The sequence below is a fragment of the Pseudorasbora parva genome, chromosome 14 (genome assembly GCF_024679245.1).
Source record: "Pseudorasbora parva isolate DD20220531a chromosome 14, ASM2467924v1, whole genome shotgun sequence".
In the NCBI taxonomy this organism is placed as follows: domain Eukaryota; kingdom Metazoa; phylum Chordata; class Actinopteri; order Cypriniformes; family Gobionidae; genus Pseudorasbora; species Pseudorasbora parva.
In genome coordinates, this window is record NC_090185.1 from 326,875 (window position 1) to 348,912 (window position 22,038).

Here is a 22,038-nt window from a genome sequence, read left to right on the forward strand (position 1 = left end):
TTACAAAGCTGCTGTCACTTTAAGGCCGAATGCACGGATCCAATACACTGATACACATCTGATATTCTCACACTGTTCACCTTCACTGAAGACAGAATCAACTTTGTTTATGTGAATCCTCCACTAAATGAGCATTTGGACATCCGTCTTCTTCCATTTTGCTCTAAACTATAAATCAGTGTTTAATAAATGCTGTGAAATCATTGAACTTCACGAGACTCTACAAGAGTGATTCCTGAAAGGCTTTCTGCAAAAACCCAAACACCTTTTAAAGAAGAAAAAAATCATCACTGACTTTCAAAGCTGCGACAGAAACGACTTTCCACTTCGAGGACCTTGATAGAAATGTAGTGGAGTAAAGAGGACGATATTTGTCTTTCAGATGGAGTGAAGTTAAAGTCAGAAGATTACAGAAAAAATAATACTCCAGTAAAGCACAGAGACTCAAACAGTGAACTTCAGTACAGGACTCGAGGAAATGAGCTGAGGGACTGTCCAGATTTGTGCTGATGAAACACTGCCAGCCCAACAGAAGAAGAAAGAGAAGTCTCTCTCAGTTTGAGCTGATGAATCTTTATCCTGGAATATGGCCACGGTGTGTCTTCATACATGGCTGATTAAGAAATCAGTTAGAAGAATTGTTGACAAACATGACGTAATATTCACTGCGATGATTCAATCAGAGATAAATCAATTTTTATTTTGCGCCTGTTTTCATTTTTAATGATTCTCTCTCTCTCTCTCTCTCTCTCTCTCTCTCTCTCTCTCTCTCTCTCTCTCTCTCTCTCTCTCTCTCTCTCTCTCTCTCTCTCTCTCTCAAACAAAAGGATATTGAGTTGTTGGAAAATAGTCTTGTAAATAATAATGGTGTACATTGTGATGTGTTGAAAGGAAAAAAACAAGAACTGAATTCTTTTTTCCAAGAGCAGGCCAAGGGAGCATTGATAAGGGCAAGGTTTTGCACTATCAAAGATATGGATGCTCCAAGTGCTTTCTTTTTTAATCTTGAAAGAAAAACTGTTAATCAAAAACAAATGTGTCACCTTCGCCGTCAGGATGGGTCGGTAACCTCAAACCCAGTTGAAATGAGGAATTTATCAAGAGACTTTTATAAGCAGTTATACAGTGCTGAGAGCTGTGATGCTGAAAGTGTTAATGACTTGCTTAAGGACTTACCTCAGCTTAGAGAGGAGCAGAAAAAGGCAATGGACAATCTAATCACTTTTAAAGAACTTACAGAAGCAATGCGTCAGTTGAATATTGGCCGTTCCCCAGGAATTGATGGACTACCTATAGATTTTTATCAACAGTTCTGGGAAATAATAGGACATGATTTTTATGAAGTGTGAACTCTATGGTTCTAGTTTTACTGGACCTTACCGCTGCATTTGACACTGTGGATCATGCAATTCTCATTTCTCGTCTTCAACATGTTGCTGGTCTGCAGAAAGTGGTGCTGAATTGGTTCTCCTCATACCTCACTAATAGAACCTTTTCAGTAATGCTCAATGACTTTTCCTCCTCAGCTGCCCCTATGTCATCTGGAGTACCACAGGGTTCCATTCTCGGTCCTATTCTGTTTTCTCTCTACATTCTGCCACTTGGTCAACTCATCTCCAGACACAACGTTCATTTTCATTTCTATGCCGACGACCTCCATGATCTACCTTCCTGTGATACTGAGTAATCGGTCAGCACTGGATCCTCTCTATAATTGTCTTCAGGACATCAAACAGTGGCTTTCCCAGAATTTCCTTCATTTAAATGAAGAAAAGACTGAGTACATCCTGTTCAGCCCGGATTCATCTAGCAGTGCTTTTACCTTTGGACCTACGACACCTCAGTTTGCTCCGTCTGTACGTAACCTGGTGTTATTTTGGACAAAAACATGCAGTATGATAAACAGATTGGTGCAGTAGTGAAGGCGAGTTTTTACCAGCTAAGACTTCTTAGTAAGGTCAAATATTTTTTGTCCAGAGCTGACCTTGAAAAAGCAATTCATGCCTTCATCAGCTCGAGGATCGACTACTGTAATGCCCTCTACACTGGACTAAATACATCACTTATCAGTCGCCTTCAACTGGTACAAAACGCTGCCGCACGTCTTCTCTCTAACACATCTAAACGGTCACACATCACCCCTGTCCTCCGCTCGCTTCACTGGCTCCCAGGGCAGTTTAGGGTGGAGTATAAAGTCCTGTTGTTTGTGTTTAAGGCCATCCATGGTTTGGCCCCAGTATACCTCACTGAACTAGTAAAAATATATCAGCCAGCCAGGACACTCCGTTCCTCTGATCAAATCTCTCTGGTTACCACAACATACAGGTATAAAAAGTTTGGAGGCCGGTCCTTCAGTGTTCTAGGACCTAAGTTGTGGAATGCACTCCCTGTGCACCTTCGAAACATCACGGTGCTGAGTATTTTCAAAGCACATCTGAAAACACACTTTTTTAATCAAGCTTTTGACTTTTAGTCTTGGTCTTCATTGTTTGTATTTGTCTTTATGTTGTTGTTTGATGTTTGTTCTGGAAAGCGCCTTGTGCACCTTTTGGTTGCTGTAAGGCGCTATATAAATAAATTATTGATTGATTGATTGATTGAAGTGTTATTGGACAGTATAAGAAATGAAACTCTTCCCATAAGTCTTCGTAGAGCAGTTTTATCGCTGCTTCCAAAGAAAGGGGACTTGGGACTCCTCAAAAACTGGAGACCAGTATCTTTGTTATGCTCAGATTACAAAAATTTTTCCAAGTGTTTATCAAATAGACTTAAACATTGTTTAGACTTGTTGGTTCACAATGATCAAACGTATTGTATACCGGAAAGATCTATAATGGATAATCTTTTTCTATTACGGGATATAACTAACATTAATCAGTTTTATCATGTTGATCTGGGAGTTCTATCTCTGGATCAAGAGAAGGCTTTTGATTGGGTTGATCATGCGTATCTTTTTAATGTGTTAAAATATTTTGGGTTTGGTGACAGATTTATATCCTATATCCGGTTGTTATATTGTAATGTTTCTGTTCTGGTCAAAGCAGGCGGTGGATTAAGTGAACCAATAACTGTGTCGAGAGGCATTAGACAAGGATGTCCACTTTCCGGGCAGTTATACAGTTTGGTTATTGAGCCTTTGTTGTGCAGGCTGAGGAAGAGTCTTGAAGGAGTTGTAATTCCTAATTCAAATGACCATTGTAGACTTTTTTTATCTGCATATGCAGATGATCTAACTGTTTTTATCAAAAGCCGAGACGACATTTTAAGGTTAAACCAAACTATTGAAATATATGAAAAAGCCTCTTCTGCTAGAGTTAACTGGTCTAAAAGTGAAGGGTTTATCATTGGTAAATGGGAAGGTACAGGTTTTCCTCAACTTCCGGGTGGTTTGCAGTGGAGACAGGATGGTTTGAAAGCACTAGGGGTTTTTTTAGGGAATGATCAGTTTCAAAAGAAAAATTGGGAGGGTCTGCTGGAGAAGGTGTGTGCTAAATTGTCGAAATGGAAATGGCTATTACCACAATTGTCCTATAGGGGGAGAGCTCTGGTTATCAATAATCTCTGTGCGTCGATGTTGTGGCATAGGACTATAACTATGGAGCCTCCTGAGGAACTTATCTCTATGATTCAAAGGCATTTTGTTAATTTTTTCTGGAATGGATCCGGGCGTTTAGGATACAAGCTGTGCAGAGACTTCTTTACAACAAAGATGTGGTATGGGCCAAAACTGTATGTGCTTTCTTGAAGCAGACAGGAGGACTTGGTTTTGATAGACACTTGTTTTTAATGAATCTAGAGGAAGTGAGCCTGTCAGAGCTTCCACCCTTTTATAAGTCTATGCTACAGACATGGAGAACTGTTTTTAGAGTGGAGCGGGACATGGCTGATCAAGGACAGTGGACTCCAGAGGAACCTTTGTTTTTCAACCCAATGATCCAGACTAGACTGCTGTCCTCCATAAGTGTGAGGAGATGTTTGCTAAGGAATGGTGTTCAGAAACTTGGACATCTTCTGGATGAGAGGGGTTGGAAATCCATTGAGACACTTCAAGAGATGACGGGGTTAAAGTCTTTGCGTCTTGTTTCAAAGTTGAAAGACGAAATCTGTGATGCACTACCGAGCAGCTGCCGGACTTGGATAGGACTGAGACAAACGGAGGACATGAGAACTGGGCAGTTTTTCCCAGAAATAAAAATTTCACCTGTAATAAATGAAGATGAAGACGGTGAAGTTGCAGACTCGATTTTATCTTTCAGGACCCCTCAGCTGGACTTTTTAAAGAGGTATCTAAGAAAGCAATCTACTGCACTACAGTTAAGACCACACACCGAGCTTCTTTGAAGAAGCAAAAAGCCTCTAGATGGTCAGCGCTCTTACAACCAGACTTTCTGGTGCGGGACAGGTGGCGGACCCTGTATAAAACCCCCTGTAGAGAAGCGCACTGCGGATCTACAGTGGAGGATTATTCACGGGGCCATAGCTACAGACCGACATGTGGCACACCTGGACCCAGCAGTAGTAGGGGAATGTCGATTTTGTGGGTTGGAGGAAGACCTAGAACATTTATTTTTAAGGTGTAGTAGATTACAAGATCTGTTTAGTTTACTTGAGACCTTGTTCATAAGATTTAATGAGGATTTTTCTGATAAAGTTTTTATTGGGGGGAATGAAATACAATTTTTCAATGAGGAGGAAAATATGTTTACTTAATTATCTTATTGGAGTGGCTAAACTGGCAATTTGGAAAACAAGAAAAAACAAAGGCCTACAACTTGCTACAATAGATCCTGAAATAATGTTTAGACGGTTGGTAGAGGGAAGACGGAAAATTGAATGTGCTTATTATAGATTTACAAATAATGTGGTTTTCTTTTGTGATGTATGGTGTTTTAATGAGGTACTATGTATAGTACAAAATGATATGCTTATTGTGAATTTGTAAAGTTTTTATGTTATTTAAACTTTTTTAAAGTAATGGTCAGTGATTGTAGTATGATGTAAGGTTCATAGAGTAATAAAGTGCTTGTTAAACCTCTCTCTCTCTCTCTCTCTCTCTCTCTCTCTCTCTCTCTCTCTCTCTGTCTGTCTGTCTGTTTTCCATCCGTCCATCTCTCTTCATCTCTCTCGTCTTTCCGTCCATTTGTCTGTCTGTATTCCCATCTGTCTGTTTGTCTTTCCATCTGTCTGTTTGTCTGTCTCTCTCTCTCTCTCTCTCTCTCTCTCTCTCTCTCTCTCTCTCTCTCTCTCTCTCTCTCTCTCTCTCTCTCTCTCTCTCTCTCTCTCTGTCTGTCTGTCTGTTTTCCATCCGTCCATCTCTCTTCATCTCTCTCTGTCTTTCCGTCCATTTGTCTGTCTGTATTCCCATCTGTCTGTTTGTCTTTCCATCTGTCTCTCTCTCTCTCTCTCTCTCTCTCTCTCTCTCTCTCTCTCTCTCTCTCTCTCTCTCTCTCTCTCTCTCTCTCTCTCTCTCTCTCTGTCTGTCTGCTTAGCTCCTCCTCCCAGTAAATGCAACAGACGGGTATCAGGTAAAGAGTTTCTCTGTGTCTCTCAGTACTTTTTTGTATCATGAAGATATTGTAATGGTTTTTGTTAACATTATGAATGTGTTTTTAATTGCATGATAAAAAGAGATGTAGCCTTTGCTCAAACAGTGACTGCGTGCTTTAGCGATAGCCTGTCCTGTCTGGTGACTGTTCCTCAGTGTGTGCGGAGGCTTATAACCCTGATGAAGATGAAGACGAGGCGGCAGAGACGACAGTCATCCACCACAAAACAGAGGCTCAGCGTCAGCGTCTGCAGGAGGCCTGCAGGGACATACTGCTGTTCAAACACTGGAGCAGGTGAAGAGCAGCCTTCACAAACACTGTACACGGGACACCTGTCTGTCTGACACCTGTCTGTCTGTCTGTGTCTCTGTCTGACTGTCTGTCTGTCTGTCTGTGTCTCTCTCTGTCTCTCTCTCTCTCTGTCTGTCTGTCTGTCTGTCTGTCTGTCTGTCTGATGCCTGTCTGTCTGACGCCTGTCTCTCTGACACCTGTCTCTCTGTCTGTCTATCTGTCTGTTTGTTTGTTTGTCTGTCTGACACCTGTCTGTCTGTCTGTCTGATGCCTGTCTGTCTGTTTGTCTGTCTGTGTCTCTGTCTGTCTGTCTGTCTGTCTCTCTCTCTCTCTCTCTGTCTGTCTGTCTGTCTGTCTGTCTGTCTGATGCCTGTCTCTCTGACACCTGTCTCTCTGTCCGTCTATCTGTCCGTTTGTCTGTCTGACACCTGTCTGTCTGATGCCTGTCTGTCTGTCTGTCTCTCTAACTCTCTCTCTCTCTCTCTCTCTCTCTCTCTCTCTCTCTCTCTCTCTCTCTCTCTCTCTCTCTTCTCTCTGTCTGTCTGTCTGTCCGATGGCTGTCTGTCTGATGCCTGTCTCTCTGACACCTGTCTCTCTGTCTTTTCTATCTGTCCGTTTGTTTGTCTGTCTGACACCTGTCTGTCTGACTGTCTGTCTGTCTGTCTGTCTGTTTGTCTGTCTGTGTCTCTGTCTGTCTGTCTGTCTGTCTGTCTGTCTGTCTCTCTCTCTCTCTCTCTCTCTCTCTCTCTCTCTCTCTCTCTCTCTCTCTCTCTTTTCTCTCTCTCTCTCTCTCTCTCTCTCTCTCTCTCTCTCTCTCTCTCTCTTTCTCTCTTTCTGTCTGTCTGTCTGTCTGTCTGTCTGTCTGTCTGTCTGTCTGATGCCTGTCTGTCTGACGCCTGTCTCTCTGACACCTGTCTCCCTGTCTGTCTATCTGTCCGTTTGTTTGTCTGTCTGACACCTGTCTGTCTGATGCCTGTCTGTCTGACACCTGTCTGTCTGTCTGTCTGACACCTCTGTCTGTCTGTCTGTCTGTCTGTCTGATGCCTGTCTGTCTGACACCTGTCTGTCTGTCTGTCTGACACCTCTGTCTGTCTGTCTGTCTGTCTGTCTGTCTGTCTGATGCCTGTCTGTCTTTCTGTCTCAGGATCAGTTCGCTGAGGTGTTGGACAGCATGTTCGAGGTGCTGGTCAAACCGCACGAGTGCATCATCAATCAGGGAGATGATGGCGATAACTTCTACGTCATCGAGAGGTGAGTAATAATAATAATAATAATAATAATAATAATAATAATAATACCCCTAACCGCCTGTGTCTCTGCAGGGGTGTGTTTGATATCCTGATTCAGAAGGACGGCTCCAGCTGCTGTGTGGGGAGCTATGATAATAAAGGCAGCTTCGGTGAACTGGCCCTGATGTACAACACGCCGCGCGCCGCCACCATCAGGGCCACCCAGGAGGGGGCGCTGTGGGCACTGGTGCGCTCACTTACAGCTCAGCTTCCTGTGTCTCGCTCTCGACTCCTTGTTCACGCTAGGACACTTTTTCAAAACCGTTTCCCAACTTTTAACTCATTTCACATCTAAAACACGAAAACACTGCGTTCGTGTCTCGAATCAGCTCAAACTACCAAAATTTTGTCACTCATCATGACCAAAAACACTTAAGTTTTGAGATTCCTGTAGTGCTTCACTGAGTGTTGAATAATGACACCTACTGAATGTAAGACAGTGTGTGTGTTATGTGCCGTCAGGACCGAGCCACGTTCCACAGGCTCATTGTGAAGAATAATGCAAAGAAGAGGAAGATGTACGAGCGCTTCATCGAGAGCGTGCCGCTGCTCAAGTCCCTGCAGGTGCGTCGAGTCCAGATCTTTACCTGTGCTTGAGTCGTTTGCTTCATGACGTTTCTCTCTGTCTCTCAGCTCTCCGAACGCATGAAGATCGTCGACGTCCTGGGGATGAAGAACTTCAGAGACGGAGAGCAGATCATACAGCAGGTGGATTACGTCTGACTTTCTACTAAACTACCTCTGACTCTCTACCAAACTACCTCTGACTCTCTACCTAATTACCTCTGACTCTCTACCTAATTACCTCTGACTCTCTACCAAACTACCTCTGACTCTCTACCTAATTACCTCTGACTCTCTACCAAACTACCTCTGACTCTCTACCTAATTACCTCTGACTCTCTACCAAACTACCTCTGACTCTCTACCTAATTACCTCTGACTCTCTACCAAACTACCTCTGACTCTCTACCAAACTACCTCTGACTCTCTACTAAACAACCTCTGACTCTACCAAACTACCTCTGACTCTACCAAACTACCTCTGACTCTCTACTAAACTACCTCTGACTCTCTACTAAACTACCTCTGACTCTCTACCAAACTACCTCTGACTCTATCAAACTACCTCTGACTCTACCAAACTACCTCTGACTCTCTACCAAACTACCTCTGACTCTCTACCAAACTACCTCTGACTCTACCAAACTACCTCTGACTCTCTACCAAACTACCTCTGACTCTATCAAACTACCTCTGACTCTACCAAACTACCTCTGACTCTATCAAACTACCTCTGACTCTACCAAACTACCTCTGACTCTATCAAACTACCTCTGACTCTACCAAACTACCTCTGACTCTCTACCAAACTACCTCTGACTCTCTACCAAACTACCTCTGACTCTCTACTAAACAACCTCTGACTCTACCAAACTACCTCTGACTCTACCAAACTACCTCTGACTCTCTACTAAACTACCTCTGACTCTCTACCAAACTACCTCTGACTCTACCAAACTACCTCTGACTCTCTACCAAACTACATCTGACTCTACCAAACTACCTCTGACTCTACCAAACTACCTCTGACTCTCTACTAAACTACCTCTGACTCTCTACCAAACTACCTCTGACTCTACCAAACTACCTCTGACTCTCTACCAAACTACCTCTGACTCTCTACCAAACTACCTCTGACTCTACCAAACTACCTCTGACTCTACCAAACTACCTCTGACTCTCTACTAAACTACCTCTGACTCTACCAAACTACATCTGACTCTACCAAACTTCCTCTGACTCTACCAAACTACCTCTGACTCTCTACTAAACTACCTCTGACTCTCTACCAAACTACCTCTGACTCTACCAAATTACCTCTGACTCTACCAAACTACCTCTGACTCTCTACCAAACTACCTCTGACTCTCTACCAAACTACCTCTGACTCTACCAAACTACATCTGACTCTACCAAACTACCTCTGACTCTCTACTAAACTACCTCTGACTCTCTACCAAACTACCTCTGACTCTACCAAATTACCTCTGACTCTACCAAACTACCTCTGACTCTCTACCAAACTACCTCTGACTCTCTACCAAACTACCTCTGACTCTACCAAACTACCTCTGACTCTACCAAACTACCTCTGACTCTCTACCAAACTACCTCTGACTCTACCAAACTACCTCTGACTCTACCAAACTACCTCTGACTCTACCAAACTACCTCTGACTCTCTACTAAACTACCTCTGACTCTACTAAACTACCTCTGACTCTACCAAACTACCTCTGACTCTACCAAACTACCTCTGACTCTCTACTAAACTACCTCTGACTCTACCAAACTACCTCTGACTCTACTAAACTACCTCTGACTCTACCAAACTACCTCTGACTCTACCAAACTACCTCTGACTCTCTACTAAACTACCTCTGACTCTACTAAACTACCTCTGACTCTACCAAACTACCTCTGACTCTACCAAACTACCTCTGACTCTCTACTAAACTACCTCTGACTCTACCAAACTACCTCTGACTCTACTAAACTACCTCTGACTCTACTAAACTACCTCTGACTCTACCAAACTACCTCTGACTCTACCAAACTACCTCTGACTCTACTAAACTACCTCTGACTCTACCAAACTACCTCTGACTCTACCAAACTACCTCTGACTCTCTACTAAACTACCTCTGACTCTCTACCAAACTACCTCTGACTCTACTAAACTACCTCTGACTCTACCAAACTACCTCTGACTCTACCAAACTACCTCTGACTCTACCAAACTACCTCTGACTCTCTACTAAACTACCTCTGACTCTACCAAACTACCTCTGACTCTACCAAACTACCTCTGACTCTACCAAACTACCTCTGACTCTACTAAACTACCTCTGACTCTACCAAACTACCTCTGACTCTACCAAACTACCTCTGACTCTCTACTAAACTACCTCTGACTCTCTACCAAACTACCTCTGACTCTCTACCAAACTACCTCTGACTCTACCAAACTACCTCTGACTCTACCAAACTACCTCTGACTCTCTACCAAACTACCTCTGACTTTCTACCAAACTACCTCTGACTCTACCAAACTACCTCTGACTCTACCAAACTACCTCTGACTCTACCAAACTACCTCTGACTCTACCAAACTACCTCTGACTCTCTACCAAACTACCTCTGACTCTACCAAACTACCTCTGACTCTCTACCAAACTACCTCTGACTCTACTAAACTACCTCTGACTCTCTACTAAACTACCTCTGACTCTACCAAACTACCTCTGACTCTACTAAACTACCTCTGACTCTCTACTAAACTACCTCTGACTCTCTACTAAACTACCCCTGACTCTCTACTAAACTACCTCTGACTCTACCAAACTACCTCTGACTCTACCAAACTACCTCTGACTCTACCAAACTACCTCTGACTCTCTACTAAACTACCTCTGACTCTACTAAACTACCTCTGACTCTACCAAACTACCTCTGACTCTACCAAACTACCTCTGACTCTACCAAACTACCTCTGACTCTCTACTAAACTACCTCTGACTCTCTACCAAACTACCTCTGACTCTACCAAACTACCGCTGACTCTACCTAATTACCTCTGACTCTCTACTAAACTACCTCTGACTCTACCAAACTACCTCTGACTCTACTAAACTACCTCTGACTCTCTACTAAACTACCTCTGACTCTCTACTAAACTACCTCTGACTCTCTACTAAACTCCCTCTGACTCTACCAAACTACCTCTGACTCTCTACTAAACTACCTCTGACTCTCTACTAAACTACCTCTGACTCTCTACTAAACTACCTCTGACTATACCAAACTACCTCTGACTCTACTAAACTACCTCTGACTCTACTAAACTACCTCTGACTCTACCAAACTACCTCTGACTCTACTAAACTACCTCTGACTCTCTACTAAACTACCTCTGACTCTCTACTAAACTACCTCTGACTCTACCAAACTACCTCTGACTCTACCAAACTACCTCTGACTCTCTACTAAACTACCTCTGACTCTACTAAACTACCTCTGACTCTACCAAACTACCTCTGACTCTCTACTAAACTACCTCTGACTCTACTAAACTACCTCTGACTCTCTACTAAACTACCTCTGACTCTACCAAACTACCTCTGACTCTACCAAACTACCTCTGACTCTCTACTAAACTACCTCTGACTCTCTACTAAACTACCTCTGACTCTCTACTAAACTACCTCTGACTCTACCAAACTACCTCTGACTCTCTACTAAACTACCTCTGACTCTCTACTAAACTACCTCTGACTCTACCAAACTACCTCTGACTCTACCAAACTACCTCTGACTCTCTACTAAACTACCTCTGACTCTCTACTAAACTACCTCTGACTCTCTACTAAACTACCTCTGACTCTACCAAACTACCTCTGACTCTCTACTAAACTACCTCTGACTCTACTAAACTACTTCTGACTCTACTAAACTACCTCTGACTCTCTACTAAACTACCTCTGACTCTACCAAACTACCTCTGACTCTCTACTAAACTACCTCTGACTCTACTAAACTACCTCTGACTCTCTACTAAACTACCTCTGACTCTCTACTAAACTACCTCTGACTCTACCAAACTACCTCTGACTCTCTACTAAACTACCTCTGACTCTCTACTAAACTACCTCTGACTCTCTACTAAACTACCTCTGACTCTACTAAACTACCTCTGACTCTCTACTAAACTACCTCTGACTCTCTACTAAACTACCTCTGACTCTACCAAACTACCTCTGACTCTACTAAACTACCTCTGACTCTCTACCAAACTACCTCTGACTCTCTACTAAACTACCTCTGACTCTACCAAACTACCTCTGACTCTCTACTAAACTACCTCTGACTCTACCAAACTACCTCTGACTCTCTACTAAACTACCTCTGACTCTACCAAACTACCTCTGACTCTCTACTAAACTACCTCTGACTCTCTACTAAACTACCTCTGACTCTCTACTAAACTACCTCTGACTCTACCAAACTACCTCTGACTCTACTAAACTACCTCTGACTCTCTACCAAACTACCTCTGACTCTCTACTAAACTACCTCTGACTCTCTACTAAACTACCTCTGACTCTCTACCAAACTACCTCTGACTCTCTACCAAACTACCTCTGACTCTACCAAACTACCTCTGACTCTACCAAACTACCTCTGACTCTCTACCAAACTACCTCTGACTTTCTACCAAACTACCTCTGACTCTACCAAACTACCTCTGACTCTACCAAACTACCTCTGACTCTACCAAACTACCTCTGACTCTACCAAACTACCTCTGACTCTACCAAACTACCTCTGACTCTCTACCAAACTACCTCTGACTCTACCAAACTACCTCTGACTCTCTACCAAACTACCTCTGACTCTACTAAACTACCTCTGACTCTCTACTAAACTACCTCTGACTCTACCAAACTACCTCTGACTCTACTAAACTACCTCTGACTCTCTACTAAACTACCTCTGACTCTCTACTAAACTACCCCTGACTCTCTACTAAACTACCTCTGACTCTACCAAACTACCTCTGACTCTACTAAACTACCTCTCACTCTACCAAACTACCTCTGACTCTCTACTAAATTACCCCTGACTCTCTACTAAACTACCCCTGACTCTACCAAACTACCTCTGACTCTACTAAACTACCTCTGACTCTCTACTAAACTACCTCTGACTCTCTACTAAACTACCTCTGACTCTCTACTAAACTACCTCTGACTCTACCAAACTACCTCTGACTCTACTAAACTACCTCTGACTCTCTACTAAACTACCTCTGACTCTCTACTAAACTACCCCTGACTCTCTACTAAACTACCTCTGACTCTACCAAACTACCTCTGACTCTACTAAACTACCTCTGACTCTCTACTAAACTACCTCTGACTCTCTACTAAACTATCAATCAATCAATCAACTTTATTTATATAGCGCTTTTACAATCACGATTGTGTCAAAGCAGCTTCACAGTGTCAAACAGGATAATATTGCGACAAAATTAGATTTGGCTGTACAGTCGTACTGGAGAAAACAGTGATGTTATCAGCTTATTTTAATTTATCATATAGCGACAATGTTGGCAGATCAGTATTATAGTTTATAGAATTAAATAAGACCTAATTCATATATTTTATTTGTATAATAAGTTGAATAACTTTAATCATATTTTTAGTGTCCCCAACTGAGCAAGCCAAGCCAAAGGCGACAGTGGCAAGGAACCGAAACTCCATCGGGGCGTGATGGAGAAAAATAAACCTTGGGAGAAACCAGACTCAGTCGGGGTGCCAGTTCTCCTCTGGCCTATTAACACACCGTGTAAGATTATTATTCTGGCAACCTTACAGGTCGGAAATCATATTAGATCGGATTATTCAAAATTTTCAGGGTATCACGGAAGAGACAGATTTATTTAGGATGGGGCGTCAATTACACAAGAGTATGAATACATGAAAGATCGGAATTATTGCGCCGCAGACGGGTGTTGAGCATGTCGTGCCAGTGAGGAAAATTCGGAGGAGACACCATTTGACACGGCTCAGCAGACACTCCAGGATGCGTTGGTCATGTCCAGGCAGGTCCACCATCCGATCCGGACAGGGCCCAGATCCGGGATAAACCTCGGGATAAACAGAGAGACTAACATTAGCGTAGATGTCACTCTTTTTATGATGTAACGAGTACATCAGGTGTTATGGGAAGTGTTCCCGGTTCCGGCTGACCTAGTTAATGCAGCCTAACAATCAGTCAATTGAATTGAATAATGAAAGTTAAAAATGTTCTGTGTGTATGCCATAGTAAAGAGATGTGTTTTTAGTCTAGATTTAAACTGACAGAGTGTGTCTGCTTCCCGAACAATGCTAGGAAGACTATTCCAGAGTTTAGGAGCTAAATAGGAAAAGGATCGACCGCCTGCAGTTGATTTAGATATTCTAGGTATTATCAACTGGCCAGAGTTTTGAGACCGCAATAGACGTGATGGAGTATAATGTGTTAAGAGCTCGCTTAAGTACCGGGGAGCTAAACTATTTAGTGCTTTGTAAGTAATAAGCAAGATTTTAAAATGTATGCGATGTTTAATAGGGAGCCAGTGCAGTGTTGACAGAACTGGACTAATATGATCATACTTCCTGGTTCTAGTAAGAACTCTAGCTGCTGCATTTTGGACTAGCTGGAGTTTGTTTATTAAGCGAGCAGGGCAACCACCCAGTAGAGCATTACAATAATCTAGCCTTGAGCTCATGAACGCATGTACTAACTGTTCAGCATTTTGCATTGAAAGCATGTGCCGTAATTTAGATATATTTTTAAGATGATAGAATGCGGTTTTACAGATGCTAGAAACGTGGCTTTCAAATGAAAGATTGGTATCAAAGAGCACACCCAGGTTCCTCACTGACGATGAGGGCTTGACAGAGCAGTCATCAAGTGTTAGACAGTATTCTCGGTTACTACTTGTGGAGCTTTTCTGTCCAATAATTAAAAATTCAGTTTTATCTGAATTAAGTTGCAGAAAATTACTATTCATCCAATTTTTTATATCAGCTATGCAGTCTGTTAATCTTGTGAATTGGTAGGTTTCGTCAGGGCGTGAGGAAATATAGAGCTGAGTATCGTCAGCATAACAATGAAAACTAACGCCATGCTTCTTAATGATATCTCCCAGTGGTAGCATATACAGGGTGAAGAGCAGCGGTCCTAACACTGAGCCTTGCGGTACCCCATACTGAACTTGTGATCGGTGTGACATCTCTTCATTTACTGCTACAAACTGATAACGGTCAGATAAGTATGATTTAAACCATGCCAAAGCAGTTCCACTAACGCCAACATAATTTTCGATTCTATTCAGAAGAATATTGTGATCGATAGTATCAAATGCAGCGCTAAGATCGAGTAACACTAATAGAGAGATACAACCACGATCAGATGATAGGAGTAAATCATTTGTAACTCTAATTAGAGCAGTCTCAGCGCTATGATACGGTCTAAATCCTGACTGGAAATCCTCACATATACCATTTCTTTCTAAAAAAGAACATAATTGTGAAGACACAGCCTTTTCTAGTATTTTTGATAGAAAAGGTAGATTCGAGATTTTCCTGTAATTGACTAATTCTTTAGGATCAAGTTGCGTTTTTTTAATAAGTGGTTTAATTATAGCCAACTTAAAAGTTTTCGGTACATATCCTAATGTCAAAGATGAATTAATGATATTAAGCAGAGGATCTATGACCTCTGGAAGTATCTCTTTTAATAGCCTAGTCGGTATAGGGTCAAGCATACATGTTGTTGATTTTGATGATTTTACAAGTTTAGCCAATTCTTCTCCTCCTATAGCAGTGAATGAGTGTGTGTGTGTGTGTGTGTGTGTGTGTGTGTGTGTTCTCCTATAGTAGTGAATGAGTGTAATTTTTCCTCAGTGACTCTACAATGCTCTGTCTGAAGTGATACTGTAATAGACGGCTGCATGGTTATAATTTTATTCCTAATATTATCAATCTTACTAGTAAAGAAGTTCATAAAGTCATTACTGCTGTGTTGTTTACAAACATCAGAAGCTGAAGCTTTATTTTTTGATAATTTAGCCACTGTATTGAATAAATACTTAGGGTTGTGTTTGTTTTCTTCTAAAAGAGATGAGAAATAAGCAGATCTAGCAGTTTTTATGGCCTTTCTGTATGCAATCATGCTCTCTTTCCACAAATTGCGAAAAACCTCTAGTTTTGTTTTCTTCCAGCTGCGCTCCATTTTTCTGGCTGCTGTTTTAAGGGCCCGAGTGTGCTCGTTGTACCACGGCGTTGGATTATTTGCTTTAATCTTCTTTAAGCGCCGGGGAGCAACTATGTCTAAAGTGCTAGTAAGGAGAGAGTCAATAAACTACCCCTGACTCTCTACTAAACTACCTCTGACTCTACCAAACTACCTCTGACTCTACTAAACTACCTCTGACTCTCTACCAAACTACCTCTGACTCTACCAAACTACCTCTGACTCTACTAAACTACCTCTGACTCTCTACTAAACTACCTCTGACTCTCTACCAAACTACCTCTGACTCTACCAAACTACCTCTGACTCTCTACTAAACTACCTCTGACTTTCTACCAAACTACCTCTGACTCTACCAAACTACATCTGACTCTACCAAACTACCTCTGACTCTCTACCAAACTACCTCTGACTCTCTACCAAACTACCTCTGACTCTACCAAACTACCTCTGACTCTACCAAACTACCTCTGACTCTACCAAACTACCTCTGACTCTCTACTAAACTACCTCTGACTCTACTAAACTACCTCTGACTCTACCAAACTACCTCTGACTCTACCAAACTACCTCTGACTCTCTACTAAACTACCTCTGACTCTACCAAACTACCTCTGACTCTACTAAACTACCTCTGACTCTACCAAACTACCTCTGACTCTACCAAACTACCTCTGACTCTCTACTAAACTACCTCTGACTCTACTAAACTACCTCTGACTCTACCAAACTACCTCTGACTCTACCAAACTACCTCTGACTCTCTACTAAACTACCTCTGACTCTACCAAACTACCTCTGACTCTACTAAACTACCTCTGACTCTACTAAACTACCTCTGACTCTACCAAACTACCTCTGACTCTACCAAACTACCTCTGACTCTACTAAACTACCTCTGACTCTACCAAACTACCTCTGACTCTACCAAACTACCTCTGACTCTCTACTAAACTACCTCTGACTCTCTACCAAACTACCTCTGACTCTACTAAACTACCTCTGACTCTACCAAACTACCTCTGACTCTACCAAACTACCTCTGACTCTACCAAACTACCTCTGACTCTCTACTAAACTACCTCTGACTCTACCAAACTACCTCTGACTCTACCAAACTACCTCTGACTCTACCAAACTACCTCTGACTCTACTAAACTACCTCTGACTCTACCAAACTACCTCTGACTCTACCAAACTACCTCTGACTCTACTAAACTACCTCTGACTCTACTAAACTACCTCTGACTCTACCAAACTACCTCTGACTCTACCAAACTACCTCTGACTCTACTAAACTACCTCTGACTCTACCAAACTACCTCTGACTCTACTAAACTACCTCTGACTCTCTACCAAACTACCTCTGACTCTACTAAACTACCTCTGACTCTCTACTAAACTACCTCTGACTCTACCAAACTACCTCTGACTCTACCAAACTACCTCTGACTCTCTACGAAACTGCCTCTGACTCTACCAAATGACCTTTGACTCTCTTACTGCCTGACTCCATACCACATTACACAAATTACTAAAATGACTCAATGGTATATATACTATAATGATTTAATGGTTAGAAATCTGTTAATAATCAAAAAGCATGTCTAATTAATTGAAATCATGAAACTTGAACAGCTTCCTATTGAATCTTTTTTTTTTTTTTACAATAACAGCCCTAAAAAAATAGATTTTTTTAGAAATATTGTTGTGTTGAGGGAAAGAAAAAACATTTTCATTGCTTGAAATAAAAATATATTTTAACTGTAATAAAATATAAAAAACATACATGTAGTCCAAGAACTCATATTTGAGTACGAGGGGTACATTCTGCTGTACAGCAGTGATATTTTCTGGTGGTTGTGACTGTATTGCGTGATGTCCGTGTGTGTTTTCTGGTGTGGTCGCTGTAGTTTTGAGATGAGCCTAAAGCAGGTGTTTTGTGGTTCCTCTCAGGGCGATTCGGCCGACTGTTTCTACATCGTGGAGTCTGGAGAAGTCCGGATCATGATCAAGAGCAAAGTAAGAACCTCACACACACACAGATGCTCGTCCTCGGCCCAACTCTCACTCACACACTCCTGTCTCTGTAGACTAATGCAGGTCAGAGGTCAAACCAGGAGGTGGAGGTAGCTCGCTGCACCCGCGGCCAGTATTTCGGTGAGCTGGCTCTAGTCACCAATAAACCGCGAGCGGCGTCAGTGTATGCGGCCGGAGAGACCCGGTGTTTAGGTAAGAACACCAGACTGATGCTCATTCATCTCTTCAACCGCTTCCATATAGAGAGAGAGACCAGGTCCTGACAGATTGATGGGAATCATGGGCTAACTCTACTTGAGTTAAAGGAAATATTAAGCCAGATTAACCAGAAGTACCGTACGTTACTAACCCTTTAGTCAAGACAATGCAGATTGTTTCAAAGCAGCTTCACAGAGTTAACAGAAAATAATGCAACAGAATTTGATTTGACTGTACAGCCGCTCTGGAGAAAATGGCGATGTTATCAGCTTATTTCAATGATCATATTGTTACAATGCGGACAGATCAGTAATAAAGTTGATATAGTTAATTTAGTTTAGTAATACAATGTATTTGTATATTTAGTTTAAATTTTAGTGTCCCAACAAGTTCAAAGGATCAATACAACCTTTTTTAAACCATGTTGTCAGATCCTGAACGCATCCTTACAGGTGACAGAGAAATGCTGAATTTAACTATTTACACTGGCCACATGACATCATCCACCTCTTATTGGCCAGCTGATATCATATACTATATCTAAATTTCGGCAGTGTGTACTATTACATACAAATAGAATTGTTCAATTATCACATGGAGTCAAAATGGACAAAAATTCTATATTACGACAGTGTATACTATTACAAAAAAGTGAAATTATTCAATTATCACATGAAGTCAAAATGCACTAAATTTCTAAATTACGACAGTGTATACTATTACATAAAAGTGAAATGATTGAATTATCGAGTGGAGTCAAAATGGACAAAAATTCTAAATTACGACAGTGTATACTATTACATAAAAGTGAAATTATTCAATTATCACATGGAGTCAAAATGGACAAAAATCCTAAATTACGACAGTGTATACTATTACAAAAAAGTGAAATTATTCAATTATCACATGGAGTCAAAATGGACAAAAATCCTAAATTTTGACAGTGTATACTATTACAAAAAAGTGAAATTATTCAATTATCACATGGAGTCAAAATGGACAAAAATCCTAAATTACGACAGTGTATACTATTACATACAAATAGAATTATTAAATTATCACATGGGGTCAAAATGCACAAAAATCCTAAATTACGACAGTGTATACTATTACAAAAAAGTGAAATTATTCAATTATCACATGGAGTCAAAATGGACAAAAATCCTAAATTACGACAGTGTATACTATTACAAAAAAGTGAAATTATTCAATTATCACATGGGGTCAAAATGGACAAAAATCCTAAATTTCGACAGTGTATACTATTAAAAAAAAGTGAAATTATTCAATTATCACATTAGGTCAAAATGGACAAAAATCCTAAATTACGACAGTGTATACTATTACAAAAAAGTGAAATTATTCAATTATCACATGGGGTCAAAATGGACAAAAATCCTAAATTTCGACAGTGTATACTATTAAAAAAAAGTGAAATTATTTAATTATCACATGGAGTCAAAATGGACAAAAATTCTAAATTTCGACAGTGTATACTATTACAAAAAAGTGAAATTATTCAATTATCACATGGAGTCAAAATGGACAAAAATTCTAAATTTCGACAGTGTATACTATTACATAAAAGTGAATTTATTCAATTATCACATTAGGTCAAAATGGACAAACATTCTAAATTTCGACAGTGTATACTATTACAAAAAAGTGAAATTATTCAATTATCACATGGAGTCAAAATGGACAAAAATCCTAAATTACGACAGTGTATACTATTACATACAAATAGAATTATTCAATTATCACATGAAGTCAAAATGCACAAAAATCCTAAATTACGACAGTGTATACTATTACAAAAAAGTGAAATTATTCAATTATCACATGGAGTCAAAATGGACAAAAATCCTAAATTACGACAGTGTATACTATTACAAAAAAGTGAAATTATTCAATTATCACATGGAGTCAAAATGGACAAAAATCCTAAATTACGACAGTGTATACTATTACATACAAATAGAATTATTCAATTATCACATGAAGTCAAAATGCACAAAAATCCTAAATTACGACAGTGTATACTATTACAAAAAAGTGAAATTATTCAATTATCACATGGAGTCAAAATGGACAAAAATCCTAAATTACGACAGTGTATACTATTACAAAAAAGTGAAATTATTCAATTATCACATGGGGTCAAAATGGACAAAAATCCTAAATTTCGACAGTGTATACTATTACAAAAAAGTGAAATTATTCAATTATCACATGGGGTCAAAATGGACAAAAATCCTAAATTACGACAGTGTATACTATTACAAAAAAGTGAAATTATTCAATTATCACATGAAGTCAAAATGCACTAAATTTCTAAATTTCGACAGTGTATACTATTACATAAAAGTGAAATGATTGAATTATCGAGTGGAGTCAAAATGGACAAAAATTCTAAATTACGACAGTGTATACTATTACAAAAAAGTGAAATTATTCAATTATCACATGGAGTCAAAATGGACAAAAATCCTAAATTACGACAGTGTATACTATTACAAAAAAGTGAAATTATTCAATTATCACATGGAGTCAAAATGGACAAAAATCCTAAATTACGACAGTGTATACTATTACAAAAAAGTGAAATTATTCAATTATCACATGGAGTCAAAATGGACAAAAATCCTAAATTACGACAGTGTATACTATTACAAAAAAGTGAAATTATTCAATTATCACATGGAGTCAAAATGGACAAAAATCCTAAATTTTGACAGTGTATACTATTACAAAAAAGTGAAATTATTCAATTATCACATGGAGTCAAAATGGACAAAAATCCTAAATTACGACAGTGTATACTATTACAAAAAAGTGAAATTATTCAATTATCACATGGAGTCAAAATGGACAAAAATCCTAAATTACGACAGTGTATACTATTACATAAAAGTGAATTTATTCAATTATCACATGGAGTCAAAATGGACAAAAATCCTAAATTACGACAGTGTATACTATTACATAAAAGTGAATTTATTCAATTATCACATGGAGTCAAAATGGACAAAAATCCTAAATTACGACAGTGTATACTATTACAAAAAAGTGAAATTATTCAATTATCACATGGAGTCAAAATGGACAAAAATCCTAAATTACGACAGTGTATACTATTACAAAAAAGTGAAATTATTCAATTATCACATGGAGTCAAAATGGACAAAAATCCTAAATTACGACAGTGTATACTATTACAAAAAAGTGAAATTATTCAATTATCACATGGAGTCAAAATGGACAAAAATCCTAAATTTTGACAGTGTATACTATTACAAAAAAGTGAAATTATTCAATTATCACATGGAGTCAAAATGGACAAAAATCCTAAATTACGACAGTGTATACTATTACAAAAAAGTGAAATTATTCAATTATCACATGGAGTCAAAATGGACAAAAATCCTAAATTACGACAGTGTATACTATTACATAAAAGTGAATTTATTCAATTATCACATGGAGTCAAAATGGACAAAAATCCTAAATTACGACAGTGTATACTATTACATAAAAGTGAATTTATTCAATTATCACATGGAGTCAAAATGGACAAAAATCCTAAATTACGACAGTGTATACTATTACAAAAAAGTGAAATTATTCAATTATCACATGGAGTCAAAATGGACAAAAATCCTAAATTTTGACAGTGTATACTATTACAAAAAAGTGAAATTATTCAATTATCACATGGGGTCAAAATGGACAAAAATCCTAAATTACGACAGTGTATACTATTACATACAAATAGAATTATTCAATTATCACATGGGGTCAAAATGCACA

General features: G+C 39.7%; 1 protein-coding gene and 1 pseudogene across 1 annotated transcript in view; both read left to right on the forward strand.

The window, feature by feature from the left end:
- Positions 1 to 22,038, forward strand: part of prkar2ab (protein kinase, cAMP-dependent, regulatory, type II, alpha, B) — a 106,342-nt gene that overhangs the window by 533 nt on the left and 83,771 nt on the right. The window contains exons 3-10 of the mRNA XM_067415144.1: positions 5,490 to 5,525; positions 5,702 to 5,830; positions 6,971 to 7,088; positions 7,160 to 7,313; positions 7,589 to 7,690; positions 7,760 to 7,834; positions 17,947 to 18,012; positions 18,084 to 18,222. Coding sequence (XP_067271245.1) covers positions 5,490 to 5,525; positions 5,702 to 5,830; positions 6,971 to 7,088; positions 7,160 to 7,313; positions 7,589 to 7,690; positions 7,760 to 7,834; positions 17,947 to 18,012; positions 18,084 to 18,222 — 819 coding nt within the window. The remainder of the gene's footprint in view (positions 1 to 5,489; positions 5,526 to 5,701; positions 5,831 to 6,970; positions 7,089 to 7,159; positions 7,314 to 7,588; positions 7,691 to 7,759; positions 7,835 to 17,946; positions 18,013 to 18,083; positions 18,223 to 22,038) is intronic.
- On the forward strand, positions 5,891 to 6,792 carry LOC137040693 (keratin-associated protein 10-6-like; annotated as a pseudogene).